The sequence below is a fragment of the Salvia hispanica genome, chromosome 1 (assembly GCF_029641045.1).
Source record: "Salvia hispanica isolate PSC_SH4W2 chromosome 1, Shi_PSC_v1, whole genome shotgun sequence".
In the NCBI taxonomy this organism is placed as follows: domain Eukaryota; kingdom Viridiplantae; phylum Streptophyta; class Magnoliopsida; order Lamiales; family Lamiaceae; genus Salvia; species Salvia hispanica.
Window position 1 is genome coordinate 2,323,203 of NC_142692.1, and position 14,922 is coordinate 2,338,124.

Consider the following 14,922-nt stretch of genomic DNA (forward strand, 5'->3'; position numbering starts at 1 on the left):
AATAAGTATGTTGTTATGAAACTAATGCTTTTATTTATGATATTATTGCATATAAGTATGCTTTTTATGATAATACTTTGTATTTATATGTACAAAGATCAATGGTGTAGATTGTCAATTTCAATTATTCCTAGCAATTTATAACTATGCTCTTTTAATTACATGAACCATCTTTCTTAATGGATAAACTTTGGGGAACATGTGAATGTAATTCCATATTATTGTCGACATATTTGTTGATGGTCCCACCTTTTAGATGTTGATATATTTTGTCTAAATAATTAGCAATTAATAATGTGGTAGGACAAGCCATCCACTACAAAAAAATTAACCAAATGATGAAAAAGAAAGGGGAACAATTCCACATCCCAACAAAATAAATTATAATGATTTGAGACAAAATGCCCAAAAAATCAATCAGGATTCAGTTTTATGTACCCTAAATATATCATCAAATCAAGTGTATGAAATCGATACAATTATGTATATCTCTTGTTGACTTCTGCATCTCTTGTGTACAAATTAAAATCAGTAAAATTAAAAAAAAATGGTAACCAACCAATAATAAAGTGGAATATATCTTCACATGTTGTGTGGAAATTGAGGGTAATAATCAAAGTTGAATCCTAATGGAGCAGAATGAGAAGGTGGTCCATTTTGTATGTTTGCTCTCTGCATCAATTTCAAAAACATCCAATTAATTAAATTATTATAAAAATAAATTAATTAATTCATTAAAAAAAAATACATAAATCACCTGCAATATCTCCAAAGCATCTTCGTCGGAGTTGAAGTCGTGAAACGCACTCGCCGCCGTGAGCTTCATGGAAAGAAACTGGATTTAAAGAGAGGGATTTAAATCATTAATCATTGCAAAATAAGATGATTAATTGTTGTTAGTTCATGAATTAATTTTAATTAATTAATTACCTCCACTTGATTTTGCAAGGACTGCACATAATTTATGATCTCATCCAGCATCACTGACATCGCCATGCTCTGTCTCATTAAAATAGGTTCGTGTGAGTCTGACTGAAGCATACTGAAAAGACTTATGTTGGTTCGTAAAGAAAGTCATCAGTCTAGAAAAAGGATATTGACCTTGTAACATCCTGGTACAATGTCTTGCAAGCATCTTAACCTTTCATTAATTTTCTCTCTTCTCACCTAATCAATAATTATAAAAATTAATTCAATAATCACAAATTAATTCAATTTAAACATGAAGTCACAATCTTAGAGGACTCACTCTCTCTGCTAAACTGTGACTATCAGTGGCTTGGCCTCTCTTGGCTCTAACATGAACAACCTCCTCTTTCGTCTTCTCTCGTTTCGATTTCTTCCCCTTCTATTTCCGCACAAATAAAACATCATTATTTATCAACTTATACATCTAATGAGTCTAAAACATTCAAGAAAAGCTTACATTGTTGCTTGTATCGGAAAGCTGAGGCGAAGAAGGTACGATCTCCGGTGATTTCCTCTTGGTGTGGGCATGATCAATGTTGTTTAATGGCTGTGGCAAATAGTGATTTGTGAAGCTTGAAGAATAGGTGTTGAATTGGACATCTGGTGAAGGGAAATAGTGTTTGTAGTTTTCCATGTCTGCTAAGAATATTTGATGATCACCCATAATATTCTTATTGCAGGGAGAGAGAGAGAGATATTCTTTTTTTTTTCTAATAATAGTAATGAGTTGCAACTAGTGATTACTCTATGTATATATATATTGGAGGAGCCAAGGTCCCCAGAGATTGGGATTGGGGGTAGACTTGCACAAGGTTTACCGTACCGGTGGTTAAAACCGAAACCATAACCGTCGGTTACGGTTCCAAACCGAAACCGTGAGAATTTATCCGAACTGAAACCGTGAGAATTTATCCGAACCGAAACGATCAATTTTTGAAGCGTGGTTCGGTTCAGGTTCAAAAAATTTTGAACCGAAACCATTTTGGAACCGCCGGTTCTGAGCGGTTCCAAACTGGAACCGCGAAAAACCGTGAAATCAAGCCGAAACATCAAAAAAACCGGCGGTTCTAAATCGTGAAAAACCGTCGGTTCAGAGCCGAAACCGGCGGTTTTGGAACCGGAACCGTAACCGCGAAACACTCTCGCGGTTCGGTTCTGATTCAACAATTTTCAAAACTGAAACCGGCGGTTCCGAACCGTGGGCACCTCTAACGGGGGGCAATCAACAAAAAGCAATTTTATTAAATAAAATCCATTTTTTTAAACAGAAAAAAAAAATTAAAATAAGAGAAAATTGTTCAAAACACCGTCTGTGGGAATCGAACCCACGACCACGTGGTTAAAAGCCACGCGCTCTACCAGCTGAGCTAAGACGGCTACACGACAAACCTGAGTTAGTATACATTTTGTATAAAAATAGCCAAAATGCATTTTAAATTTTGCAAATTTATAAGTTTCCAGTGTATATCTCTATCAATAGAATAAAATTGGGGCCAAAATATTATTTTGTTCGGGATTAAAATGGTTTTGTTACATAATGTTTTCTATTTTCCAGTAAATCACATATTAAAAGGCCTTGAGTTTTTCTTCTAATTGAATGAATGTTAAAACTTAAAAGGGTTATTAGACTTCCAAACGTCTTTCCAAATTTCTACAATTGTACAGATTTAATATACGTAGTAAAAGTAAAAAATATCTTTCCTTGAGTTGGGAAAAAGTAGATGATTTATTTGTTTTATTTTATTGCTTTACAAGTTATTGTTGATGCCATTTATTTTTAAATTATAAAATAGTAATAATTTGATTTGTTAATTTCCTTTCTAACTCCGAATAAATGAATAAAAGAACGAACTTGGCTTTAATTCTTCTATGATTTGTAAAATTAATCATGCAAACTAATTTTTAATGTGTTAGGACAAAGTACATAGCATTTTCACACGAAATGTAGCTACCAACAATTATAGCAACTAAATCACAACACAATAAATTCTGGTAATTTGATATCCTCATCATATTTTCTTGAAACAAACTGCAGCAAAAAAAAAACATGGAAAGACCCCCAAACAAGACATGTTTTCATTTAATACTCAAAGCATTAACCTATTTTTGTGTTACAGAACTTGTTACAGCATCAAAATAGGCATACAACTAATTAAAGTTGAAGCTCTGAATCTTTCAAACCCAATCTGAGAAAATTAAGAACCATTCAAATATTCAATTTTGCAAGTTTGGAATCTTAATCAGGCACTACATTTAATTTCCATTTTCAGATTCAACCAAGCATCAAAGAAAACTGTGACTAAACTACAAATAGAAAAGAGACAAAAGACCATCTTAGTTAGAAAATATCATCTTATATCACATCAAAGATATCAAAGCTTTCACTATCTGTTACACTTGTGCATTGTTGAGTTGTTAAATGAGTATATTGTGACAAATAGGGCAATTGTGAATCGAAAAACAAAAGAACATAAATAGACACAGAATTTACTTGGTTCACCAACGTTGTGTTGGCTACGTCCACGGGCAAGAACGGAGAACAAATTGTATTATGACTGCGGTTTTCAGATACAATGATTTCGTACCCTACTTCTATTTAAATAGGTACAAACGACGAACTGGGCCTAATACAACAATTAAGGCCCAAACAGAAAACATATCATACCGTCGAGACCCCCGTTTCGCTAGCGGCAAACAGTAATGATTCAAGGCATCCTAACAGAGTATATTTCAGTTTCCTAATTTATAGTAGTATTACTCTCAACAAGCATATAAAGCACAAACCATTGAAATCTGTTTAAAAAGCATCAATTATGAATGCTTAAACAAAGGAGCTAATCAACAGAAGTTGCATCAGCCAGGGTTGTAGAAGCAAACACTACTATTGGTATTCATCACATCTCGGCCTATAATCTACGATAACGAGAAGATATCATGCTAAAGATAAGTAAACCAGACAAATCACTCAGAAGAGTCCAGCTTAAAGAGAATAAAGAATGATGGATCGTTTTACTTGCGCATCTCTACATGCTTGACTACATGTATTGTCAAATTTCTCTGTTAAATATACTCAAACACTGATACAAAATATAGTACTCCTATATAACTTTGTACATGAAGATCACAAAACAACACCATATGAAGATGGAAACCAATCAAATCTAACATGAGAAATACTAAAATACTACAAAATAAAGTAAAAACAATAAGTTTACTAAGTGGAATTTTCTTTAGAGGCATACTAAGGGGGTGTTCAATTGGTGCGATAAGATAGATCGATGAAACATAGGATTTAGTAATTGAAGGATATGATGGTCAAACAAACTTTAAAATTATCAATTCCAAAAGGGACACAATGGATTAACTTGGATTATCTTTATCAATCAGTTTATCACTCACAGTCACAGTAAACTCCCCCTAAGTTTTGCAACTCAAAGTAAACCAACTTGTTCGGGTATGTTTTAAAACAAAAGCATATAAACCGCACACTGCGATCTATGAGCACGATCAAGATTTAAAAAAAAATCAGACCTTATCTTATAACGGTATATTACAGACCAGCATCAAACAAAAGTATGCGTGATAGCGATAACAAAACTCAAAACATCAAAAATAGTTGTGGTATTTCTTCACTTTTAGTCCATTGGAATTTGGAAGAGAGTTCAAGAAAATGATAGTGTACCATTACATATGAAAACACACAGGAGTTTACGGTTACAAGAGCTCAAATCCAGAAAATCATCGACGATGTGATTCCTTATTTTTTGGTGCTCTTACCTCCAGCATCACTACTCCCTGCTGCCTGAGCTGCCTTCTTCGCAGCCTTCTCCTGAAGAGCCTTTGCATCTCTGTTTGATCACACCAAAGCACGATATGATTAGATAAATATCCAGATATAAACAAATAACTGAATCCAACAGCAAGAACCATACAAGTATTTCTCAATCACACACAATCAAAATCGCATCTTTGTACATAAATTCATCGAAAATGTCAATCTTACAGCAAGAATGACTCCATATCTCAACTATAAACAATCAAAATCGCATCTTTGTACATAAATTCATCGAAAATGTCGATCTACCCACAAGAATGACACCATATCTCAACTATAAACAATCAAAATCGCATCTTTGTACATAAATTCATCGAAAAACTGAATCCAACAGCAAGAATGACACCATATCTCAACTATAAACAATCAAAATCGCATTTTTGTTAAAAAACTCATCTACCTATCAAATCAAAACAATATGTTTGTACATGATTTGTAGATCAGTACAAATCAATGCATCAATCTAGAAACAAGACTGGTTCTACAGAAAATCAACCTCAAACATTACAATCAAATGCAAAGAATTAACAAATCAACGAAATGAATTAGGTCAATACCAACGCATAACACCATATTCTACACAACAAAAATCACCATGGCATTCAGATCCTATCAGAACAAAATCAACAACGAAAAATTGAATCTTGCAAACAATTAGCATAAAATAGTTAAGGGGGCACCTCTCGCGACGCTGCTCAGGGGTCAAACCGTCGTCTTTAGTCTTGCCCTTGGCATTGCGAGCTTGAGCCCTTTCTCGGTCCTTTTCTCTTTGATTTCCGCGTGAAATTCAGTTAAAGAAAAAAATTTGAAAAGGGGATGAATTGATTAAAACGATTAGGGTTAGCAATTAATAATTCACAATAAACAAAAATCGAGAAACGGGAATGAGAGAATTGCAGAAATATGGAAGGATATGAGTCATGGTGAAACGACGCCGGAGGAGAAAGTCAGCGGGAGACACAGAGAGAGAGGTATTGAAAACAACTAGATGTATGGACACAATTTGAGGGCACCTCCTTTTATATCAATATCTACTTGTAGAAGTAGTTGACTTTTGAGGGTACCTCCATTTATATCAATATTTTTGTCATAAAAATAATAGTAATAAAATCACAAAACTAAATTAAATTGGGTGAGCTTTATAATATTTGAAACGTAATTTTAATTCATGAAATTTCAATTTTCACAAATATTATCTTTTGGTGATACTTGATCAACTTTGTCTAGTAAAAATAATGAAAGAATAAATGAAAAAAATACTCATTATAAATTTATAATGTATGACACTATTTTGAATTTAAACAAAAAATATACTACTACTATTTTGTATACGAATTGAGTCATTGTAAAAATTGAATATTTATAATATAGTATTTCTTTATTAAAGTCATTTTTATTTTTAAGTAAAAAATAATACTACTATATTTTATTTTATTTTTTTAAATATTTCTCCTATATACTATTATTCTATATGAAGGTGATCAAATAAAAACTCTAAATATTGTAGAAACTCAAAACTAGGAATATGACCATTGAAAAATGTCAACAGATCACAAAAAAACATCAACAGGAACATGTCAACAGAATTTCAACAGTAGTCAATGATTGATGTTGTGCTGATATTGTGTTGATACTGTGTTGATATTAAATTCTTGAAATTTTATACTATGTTGATATTGTATTGAAACAGTGCTGAAGCTGTATTGAGGAGTTTTGAGTTTGTACAATATATAAGTTTGCATTTTATCACTATCCTATTCTATATTCACTAATACTTTATTATCTTTTACTTTATTATCTCGTCATTTAACACACGAAACATTAATTCTTAATCTTGATGCCAGGAAAATATCTCTATTAACATAGAATGAAATGTAATAGGGTAAATTATATTTACAGGGAGGTATTAGATGCGACAGTCCATGCATGTGTAGATATATTTACAGGGAGGTCTTAGATCGAATAAATTATATTACTAGTATACTACGTTACGAAATGATGAGGATTGTTCAATTGGACGTATTTGATTGTCCAATTATGTGTATTCGATTGAATAAATTTTTAGGATATAGTCATGATAAATGTTCAATTAGGTGTATTTGATTTTGTATTTAGTTTCGGAATAGCATCAATTCTTCAATTTCTCGTAAAAAAATTAATAAAATGTAATTTCAGATCAACTCAATTTGTTAATTGCAAATATTTATTTAAAAAATAAATTCCAATAGACCCACCCAGAGAGATCTCAGTTTGAGTTCAGACTCAACGACTGAAATCGAAGACAAATTATCGCAGGAATTGTTGCCAGATCTATCCTCTGCCCTCTTTGATTCAGTAAGCTTCGTATTCTATAGAGAGAGAGGAGGAGAAGATGAACATTTTCAGGTTAGCAGGGGATATGACACATTTGGCAAGTGTTCTTGTTTTGCTCCTCAAGATTCACACTATCAAATCCTGTGCTGGTAATGCATTTTCTCATCTCTGAGTGCGTTTCCTCGCAAACTCTGATCTGGTTATCGAACAAGTGATGAAGGCTTTGCTTACTGTTTTTTTTTTTTGTTAAATCCTTTGTTTGATCACGGCAATTTTTGTTTATTTCTGTGATGATTGATTCCGTAATGTGCATTTCTCAGGAAGCTAATTTATCTAGGGTTCAAGGTGATTCGTTGATTCATTCTGGTGATTGAGGAATTGAGTGTATTTGTGTATTTTTCTGAATTCAGCTCTGGAATCAGCATGGATCAATTAGTTAAGGTCTCAATTTGTGCCACAGTTCTCAACTGATAGAGACTAGAATGTATCTTAGAGATCGAGGTTTTCGAGTTTTGCTAGCCGGATAGTGTCAGTGGTCTTGAATGTTTAATCCAATCTAATGTGAACCATATAGGAACTATAAGAAGAATGCCTTTAAGTTATTTATGCTTAGGATTTTTCACTCAGTGGTGGAATTGTGGTGTGATCAAGTGTATTATAAGAGTTTTTTTGTGTAGTTTAGCCGTGCTTGTTTGCAACTTGATGTCTCGTCGGACAGGTTGTGTCTGTTTCTTTTATATGCATGTGGCGTGGCCGAAGATGTTAGATCCTCGGCGTTATCAGACCTACAATCTCCTTATAGATTAAATAGACTCCCCTACTGAATGTAGTGTTTTCCCTGGTCTCATTTGACAGTGCATCTAATATTGACATTACTCTTTGTAGGCGTTTCTCTGAAGACTCAGGAACTCTACGCTATTGTTTTTGTCACTCGATACTTGGATCTTTTCACGGACTACATCTCGTTGTACAATACATTGATGAAAATTATTTTCTTGGGAAGTTCCATATCGATAGTCTGGTATATGAAGCATCACAAGGTTGTCCGCAGATCCTACAACAAAGACCAGGACACTTTCCGTCACTATGCCCTTATGATACCATGTTTGTTTTTAGCACTGATTGCAAATGAGAAGTTTTCCTTCAAAGAGGTACATCGGCTCCCATAAAAGTGCTAGTTAGCCTTGAACTTACTTTAAGTCCTTGCGTCTTGACTCTAATGTGTGGTTTATCAGGTGATGTGGGCATTTTCCTTATACTTAGAAGCAGTTGCTATCCTTCCTCAATTAGTTTTGCTGCAGAGAACAAGGAATATCGACAACTTGACTGGACAATATGTTTTTCTTCTTGGGTAATTGTTTATTGCAGCATTGCTAATTTTTTAATGAAGATCTTTATTTTATTGGTTACATGGAATTTTGTGATAGGTTGTCTTACACCAGTTTTACTTTATGCTGCTATTTGGGCTTTTTACTGCATGAATGAGATTTGATGGATAATTCATGCTTTATTCAAGAAGGGTATATTTTAGTGGTATTAAGGTTTAAAATTTGATAGATGATTTCCTGCATGAATGTGATTTGCTGGATAATTCGTGCTTTGTATCCCTCCTTAACATTATTTTGGTTAGTAACTATGCTTATATGATATGATCATCCAGCCGTCCATTATATTTTCTTTACATCTGTCCGAAACCTTTACTAGTGCAGTGTATCTTTTAATTGATTCGACAACTGCTAACAAGCTTATTAATAGTTTTTGGTGATCAACGTTTCTTCTCTTTTTGTATTTTGTTCACCTTTTCATGTTTGTATCTCTTGGTTTAGAAGATCAATCACTTTAACATATGTGCCTGATCAAAACTCTCTTGACAGAACCATTTCTCTTATTAGTCATCTATCTGAAGAAGTGCCCTTCTCATCTTTCTGCCAGATATATTCAAACAGAGACATTTACCATGTTGATGTTAAAGTAACATTAACTATGCAATTCTTTCTGTGATTGTGGTATTAGCTGATGAGTTCCTTGCCTTTGCATTGCAGTGCATACCGAGCATTTTATATTCTTAACTGGATTTACCGCTTCTTCACTGAACCACACTATGTCCACTGGATAAGTATGCCTCTCTGCCTCTCTCTCTCTCTCTCTCTCTCTCTGAGTCTTGTCCTCAAATAATATTTGTATCCCATTTTTGCTCCCACAGTTTGGATTTCAGGACTTGTTCAGACGCTTCTTTATGCTGATTTCTTCTATTACTACTTCCAAAGGTATGATCTTTACACACCATCTAGAGCTCGATGTAAAACTAAAACACGGTATATACATCTAATATTCCACTGTTTTCAGCTGGAAGAATAACGTGAAGCTCGAATTGCCTGCTTGAGTTTGCTTTGAGAAAGGTACAAAAAGGTGAATGAGTTTTGAGAAACAGATGGTTACAGTTTGACAAGTGGCGAGGCATCTTTTTCTCTCACTCACAACGTGCGAGTATCCATTTGTAGAGCATTATTTTGTATTGGTAGATGAATATGTGGAAGTATTCTTGCCGGATCTGCAAGATATATTTAGCAAAGTCTGGCAAGATTTGATGCACCGTTTTGTTGCCAACCATTTATTTGGGAGTACTTGAATGAAGCAAATGATATATAATTCCTTAATGTTTCATACTCAAATATGGAAAGATGCAAGATGCAGTGAGAGTATCTCTCTTTACAATTCTGTATGTTATCGCCCCCAACTCCGTAGGACGTATGGAAACAGCGCGTCCCTGTACATGACATCGACTCTAGCAAGAGCCTGCTGATACACGACGACATCTCTTCACTCGATTATTTAACAAAGTCACCATCCTAATATATTCTCACTTTAACTGAGCCTTTGATGAGTACTTGAACCCTTATATATCAGTATATATCATCTCTGGTGAATTACTTTTTATTAATGTGGAGCACTAATAAAGATTAGGGGGCAGTTCGCGAGAATAGAGCCCTAGATAATACTCCCTATTTTATGATCGATGAGATTGAAACTCAACCTAATCCCAAGTGTTAGATTAGAATGTTTAAAAAATAAAATTGTAAGATAATTTTCCAAAGATTGAAATTCAGACTTGAATTGGATTTTTCCCGAAGATAAGAAAACAAAGAACAGATCATCACATTGTTCTATTAATCGAAACTACAATTAAATTGAACATTCAGCTATGAACAATTAAATTGAATACTTCCTAATTAGAACAATGGATAGTACTACTAATATAATCTTTAAGATTTATAGGACAAATATATTGTTATCATATCAAGATCAAGTATTTTCAACGAAAAACTTATAAACCGGAAAATTAGCAATAATAAAACTTAAAACGCAATACGACCAAAATCTCTCATATCAGAAAAACAATCAAAAACAGAGTCAACAGTGCAGACGCCATCGCCGATCCAGAACCCAATTCTGGGAACCAAAATCGCACGACAAAAACCAAAGGACAGAAATCAAACGACAAAAAGTCTCAAGACCGACATCAAATACGAGTTTTTTGCAGTAAATAAAACGAGAGATGGTACGAGGACAAAACACAGTTCACTTGGCACCCTTCTTGGCAGCAGCCTTGGTCACCTTGGCACCTGAGGGATCCTTCTTCTCCACGCTCTTGATCACACCAACAGCAACGGTCTGACGCATGTCCCTCACGGCAAACCTTCCAAGAGGAGGGTACTGCGAGAAGGTCTCCACCACCATGGGCTTGGTCGGAATCATCTTCACCATACCGGCATCACCGTTCTTCAAGAACTTGGGCTCCTTCTCAAGCTCCTTACCAGAACGCCTGTCGATCTTGGTCATGAGCTCAGAGAACTTCACAGCAATGTGGGAGGTGTGGCAGTCGAGGACTGGGGCGTATCCGTTTCCAATCTGTCCAGGGTGGTTCATGATGATGACCTGTGAGGTGAAGTTGGCAGCCTCCTTGGCGGGGTCATCCTTGGAGTTGGATGCAACGAAACCACGCTTGAGATCCTTGACAGCAACGTTCTTGACGTTGAAGCCAACGTTGTCTCCTGGGAGAGCTTCTTGGAGGGCCTCGTGGTGCATCTCAACAGACTTGACTTCAGTGGTCAGCCCAGTTGGTCCGAAGGTGACGACCATACCGGGTTTGATGACACCAGTTTCGACTCTTCCGACTGGCACAGTTCCAATACCACCAATCTTGTACACATCCTGAAGTGGGAGACGGAGAGGCTTGTCTGAGGGCCTCTTAGGCTCCTGGACAGCATCAAGAGCCTCAAGAAGAGTTGGGCCCTTGTACCAGTCAAGGTTGGTCGACCTCTCAATCATGTTGTCACCTTCGAACCCAGAAATGGGAACGAATGGGATCTTCTCAGGGTTGTACCCAACCTTCTTCAGGTATGATGAGACTTCCTTGATGATTTCATCGTACCTCGCCTTGGAGTACTTCGGGGTGGTAGCATCCATCTAATAGTAAAGAGTAAAATGTCAGCAACATTATTACAGAAACTAACACAAACTTATAGCTATCAGGTATTGCAAAAAGAGTATATTGAAACATTGTCAACTGTAGAAACCATTTTAATGAACCAGTATTTAAATTAACACAGAAATCAAGGACACAAGACAACAGATGAAACACAATTCAATAGTCATGACTGTTGGGATTCGAACACAAAGTCACCACCTAAACAAGGAGGGCTCTCCTCAATTGAACTACAGTCTAAGCATCATAAGCTGTCCGTAACAAAGAATTACCCTCTTTGATTTACCCAAACATCACAGGATGAAAGATAAATCAAGGATATCGAACACTTATACAGGACAGTGAGTGAATTAGAATACAAGATTGCTAAAAATACAAGAAACACATAAGTAAAACACACGAGGTTAGCCCATAATACCTTGTTACAGCAACAAATCATTTGCTTCACTCCAAGAGTGAAAGCCAGAAGAGCATGCTCACGAGTCTGACCATCCTTGGAGATACCAGCCTCAAAACCACCAGTGGTAGAATCGATGATAAGCACAGCACAATCAGCCTGGGAGGTTCCAGTAATCATGTTCTTGATGAAATCACGATGTCCAGGAGCATCGATGACAGTGCAGTAGTACTTGGTGGTCTCAAACTTCCAGAGGGCAATATCAATGGTGATACCACGCTCACGCTCAGCCTTCAGCTTGTCAAGAACCCATGCGTACTTGAATGACCTTTTGTTCATCTCAGCAGCCTCCTTCTCGAACCTCTCAATCACACGCTTGTCAATACCTCCAAGCTTGTAGATGAGATGTCCAGTGGTGGTCGACTTCCCGGAGTCGACATGGCCAATGACCACGATGCTGATATGAATCTTTTCCTTACCCATAATTCAAAGAAATCACTAAACCTGCATCAAAATCAAACAATCAATTGAGTCAAATAACATAACATAAAACTTATCACACAACTCCAGCTTCTTAATCCAAATATGAAATATGAAATCATAGATCTAGGTAAACCGAAATTAAAAAATTATAGATTGACAAAAACCTAACCATAATTAAAACCAAACAGAGTATTTTAAACACAAGTAACACATACGACTTCAAAAAACTCGAAAACAAGAGAGAAAACTTTATAAAAAGAGAAAAACAATTGAATCAAAACAAATCGCTACAGATAGATAAACAACCACGGTTTTACATATAAATTAACATGAACATGCTTAACAACGAAATTAATCATGAAATGAGCAAATCATGCATCAGCTGACCAAAAAAGCTAAACAATAACGCAACAAACGCATACTTATATTAATTCAAAAACAAGCAAACAGATCTAAACATTTAATGAAAATTTTCCACAAACAAACAGATTTGAACAAATTCAATCGGCAGAAATGAAACAAGGAATCAACAGCTACAAAATCACACAAGAGCTAGAAGAGAAATCAACGCATGCTACTAAATCAATAGAGAAGGAATTTTGTTACCTTCAAAAAGCAAGCGAAATGGAAGCTGGGAAGGAGAGGCGTAGTGGAGAGTGTGTAGAAATGTGGTGAGTGCACCTATTTATAGAGACCAGCTAGGGTTTAGGGTTACATATTTTGCATCCGATTGACTGTTATACCCCTGTGAGCTGTGACTGGCTTTAGGTCAAAAATGAGCATTTCTTTTACTCCTTTTATAATTATCAATAACTTTTACAAATGATTTATTACGACTAATAACTTATGATAAATTTATTATGAGGTGGTTCGTATCAAAGTACTAAGAGCCCAATTTAAATTTTCACTTCCATAATACTCCCTCCGTCCCCAAGAGTCAAATTTTGACCGGACACGGATTTTAAAAAATATAAAGAAAAGTTGGTTTAAAAAGTTAGTGGAACGTGAGACCCACTTTTTTATATTGGTTTTATAATAAAATGTGAGTGAATTGAGTTAGTGGAATGTGAAACCTACTTACTATTTATGGTAAAAATGAAGTGTGACTCTTAATTGGGGACGGACCGAAATGAAAAAGTGTGACTCTTAATCGAGGACGGAGGGAGTAAAATTTATTGGAGTTCTTTATTATTTAAGAATCTTCATTCAGTTATGGAAGAGAATCCCATTTTGAGATTTTTCTGATTTGCTTGAAAATATCAAGTTATTCAATTAAACATGTTTTAATGATAAAAATTATTTGAAAAGAGAATTGGCCTCTCAAATCAAATTATTATAGTATATCGATTATGCGAATCTAAAAATGTTATCAATGGATCCAATCTTAGCGATAATTTTGTTAATTTGTTAAATAAACAATATTTTTATACATATGCAGATGAACAAATACATAAATGCATAGATATTCATAAATATACTCATTTAGTATGGGTAAAGATAAATTAACAAAAATTGTATATACAAAATGCCCTTGAATTTTAAACCAATTTTTATTTAAATCGGTTTTCTTATTAACTTTTATTTCTTTACTTAGTTACCCTTTTTGTTATATTTGTAAAGATAAATCAATATCAAATCACATGGATTATATATGGAAATATGAAAAATAATAAATGTGGATGATCACTGCAAAATAAATCGGTGCATTTAATTAGGAATATTTAGGTAACACTAAGAAATGGATGATAACATACTATTATATGTTTAAAGCATTTAGAATTATTTCATAATTAAATAATTGAGTGTAAAATAATATTATTATTTCGTTAGATGATAATATTAAGAAATTAAGTAGTAGTAGTTGCTTTTGTAACTTAGAATTTTAATAATTATTTAATATAATAATCAGAAATGAAATACTGAATTTAATTTATAATTAGAAATTAAAAAAAAATTAATAATGAAATAATTGGATACGAATAACTATATATGATCATTTTGTTTGATACTAAGAAATTAAATGTATATTCATGTAGTTATTTTTATAATTTGAAATTTTAAAATTTACTACTAATAATTGTCTGTGAGTGATTATGATTATTTTGTTTGATAGTAACACTAAGAAAGTAACTATGTATATGCATATAGTAATTTTTATAATTTTAAATTTTAAATTATTTAATAATAAAGCAATTGGATGTGAAAGATTATAATTAATTTATTGGATGATAACGTTAAGAAATAAAATATATATGAAAATAGTGGTTATTATAATTTAAAATTTTAAGAAGTATTTAATAAAAAAATAATTGAGTATTATATTTCGGTGGAAGATAACGCTAAGAAAATAAGTATATAATCATGTCGTCATTCTTACAACTTAAAAATTTAAAAATTACATAATATAAAATAATTGGATGTGGATAATTAGGATATTTT

The 14,922-nt window shown here is 34.0% G+C and overlaps 4 protein-coding genes and 1 non-coding gene across 7 annotated transcripts; 1 reads left to right on the forward strand and 4 right to left on the reverse strand.

Annotated features, from left to right (window-relative positions):
• Positions 1–359: 359 nt before the first annotated feature.
• LOC125185336 (transcription factor BEE 3-like) lies at positions 360–1,673 on the reverse strand. Of its 2 annotated transcripts, none has more exons than XM_048081857.2 (6): positions 1,427–1,673; positions 1,250–1,348; positions 1,102–1,167; positions 931–999; positions 758–820; positions 360–672 (listed from the first exon to the last, which is right to left on the reverse strand). In XM_048081857.2, exons 1-6 carry the CDS (start codon positions 1,631–1,633, stop codon positions 583–585), a joined length of 594 nt encoding a protein of 197 aa, XP_047937814.1. In that variant the 5' UTR covers positions 1,634–1,673; the 3' UTR covers positions 360–582. The 2 variants fall into 2 exon arrangements, with proteins under 2 accessions (XP_047937814.1, XP_047937813.1); XM_048081856.2 differs by having other exon boundaries at positions 758–835.
• Positions 1,674–2,273: 600 nt separating this feature from the next.
• TRNAK-UUU (transfer RNA lysine (anticodon UUU)) lies at positions 2,274–2,346 on the reverse strand. The gene has a single exon. It is a non-coding gene; the product is annotated as a tRNA-Lys (tRNA).
• A 2,224-nt stretch (positions 2,347–4,570) lies between these two features.
• On the reverse strand, positions 4,571–5,858 carry LOC148933065 (uncharacterized). The gene is made up of 3 exons (XM_089058581.1): positions 5,720–5,858; positions 5,485–5,584; positions 4,571–4,817 (listed from the first exon to the last, which is right to left on the reverse strand). The coding sequence occupies exons 1-3, from the start codon at positions 5,724–5,726 to the stop codon at positions 4,727–4,729; spliced, it is 198 nt and encodes a 65-aa protein (XP_088914707.1). The 5' UTR covers positions 5,727–5,858; the 3' UTR covers positions 4,571–4,726.
• A 1,168-nt stretch (positions 5,859–7,026) lies between these two features.
• Positions 7,027–9,789, forward strand: LOC125219723 (ER lumen protein-retaining receptor). 2 transcript variants are annotated; one of them, XM_048121766.2, is made up of 6 exons: positions 7,027–7,266; positions 8,003–8,268; positions 8,353–8,468; positions 9,160–9,233; positions 9,321–9,384; positions 9,464–9,789. In XM_048121766.2, the coding sequence occupies exons 1-6, from the start codon at positions 7,176–7,178 to the stop codon at positions 9,498–9,500; spliced, it is 648 nt and encodes a 215-aa protein (XP_047977723.1). In that variant the 5' UTR covers positions 7,027–7,175; the 3' UTR covers positions 9,501–9,789. The 2 variants fall into 2 exon arrangements, with proteins under 2 accessions (XP_047977723.1, XP_047977724.1); XM_048121767.2 differs by lacking the exon at positions 7,027–7,266 and adding an exon at positions 7,282–7,558.
• A 684-nt stretch (positions 9,790–10,473) lies between these two features.
• On the reverse strand, positions 10,474–13,196 carry LOC125219774 (elongation factor 1-alpha). The gene is made up of 3 exons (XM_048121833.2): positions 13,090–13,196; positions 12,022–12,504; positions 10,474–11,584 (listed from the first exon to the last, which is right to left on the reverse strand). Exons 2-3 carry the CDS (start codon positions 12,481–12,483, stop codon positions 10,697–10,699), a joined length of 1,350 nt encoding a protein of 449 aa, XP_047977790.1. The 5' UTR covers positions 12,484–12,504; positions 13,090–13,196; the 3' UTR covers positions 10,474–10,696.
• Positions 13,197–14,922: the final 1,726 nt, after the last annotated feature.

Coding starts and splice junctions, on each gene's coding strand:
- LOC125185336 (XM_048081856.2), bottom strand. CDS start 1,633: ATGGGTGATCATCAAATATTCTTAGCAGACATGGAAAACTACAAACAC. Junction 1,349..1,426: donor TTTCCGATACAAGCAACAAT/GTAAGCTTTTCT, acceptor GTGCGGAAATAG/AAGGGGAAGAAATCGAAACG. Junction 836..930: donor CCTTGCAAAATCAAGTGGAG/GTAATTAATTAA, acceptor CTTTAAATCCAG/TTTCTTTCCATGAAGCTCAC.
- LOC148933065 (XM_089058581.1), bottom strand. Junction 4,818..5,484: donor CCTGAGCAGCGTCGCGAGAG/GTGCCCCCTTAA, acceptor GTGATCAAACAG/AGATGCAAAGGCTCTTCAGG.
- LOC125219723 (XM_048121766.2), top strand. CDS start 7,176: ATGAACATTTTCAGGTTAGCAGGGGATATGACACATTTGGCAAGTGTT. Junction 8,469..9,159: donor CAATATGTTTTTCTTCTTGG/GTAATTGTTTAT, acceptor TTTGCATTGCAG/TGCATACCGAGCATTTTATA. Junction 9,385..9,463: donor TTCTATTACTACTTCCAAAG/GTATGATCTTTA, acceptor CACTGTTTTCAG/CTGGAAGAATAACGTGAAGC.
- LOC125219774 (XM_048121833.2), bottom strand. CDS start 12,483: ATGGGTAAGGAAAAGATTCATATCAGCATCGTGGTCATTGGCCATGTC. Junction 11,585..12,021: donor TGATTTGTTGCTGTAACAAG/GTATTATGGGCT, acceptor CTTTACTATTAG/ATGGATGCTACCACCCCGAA.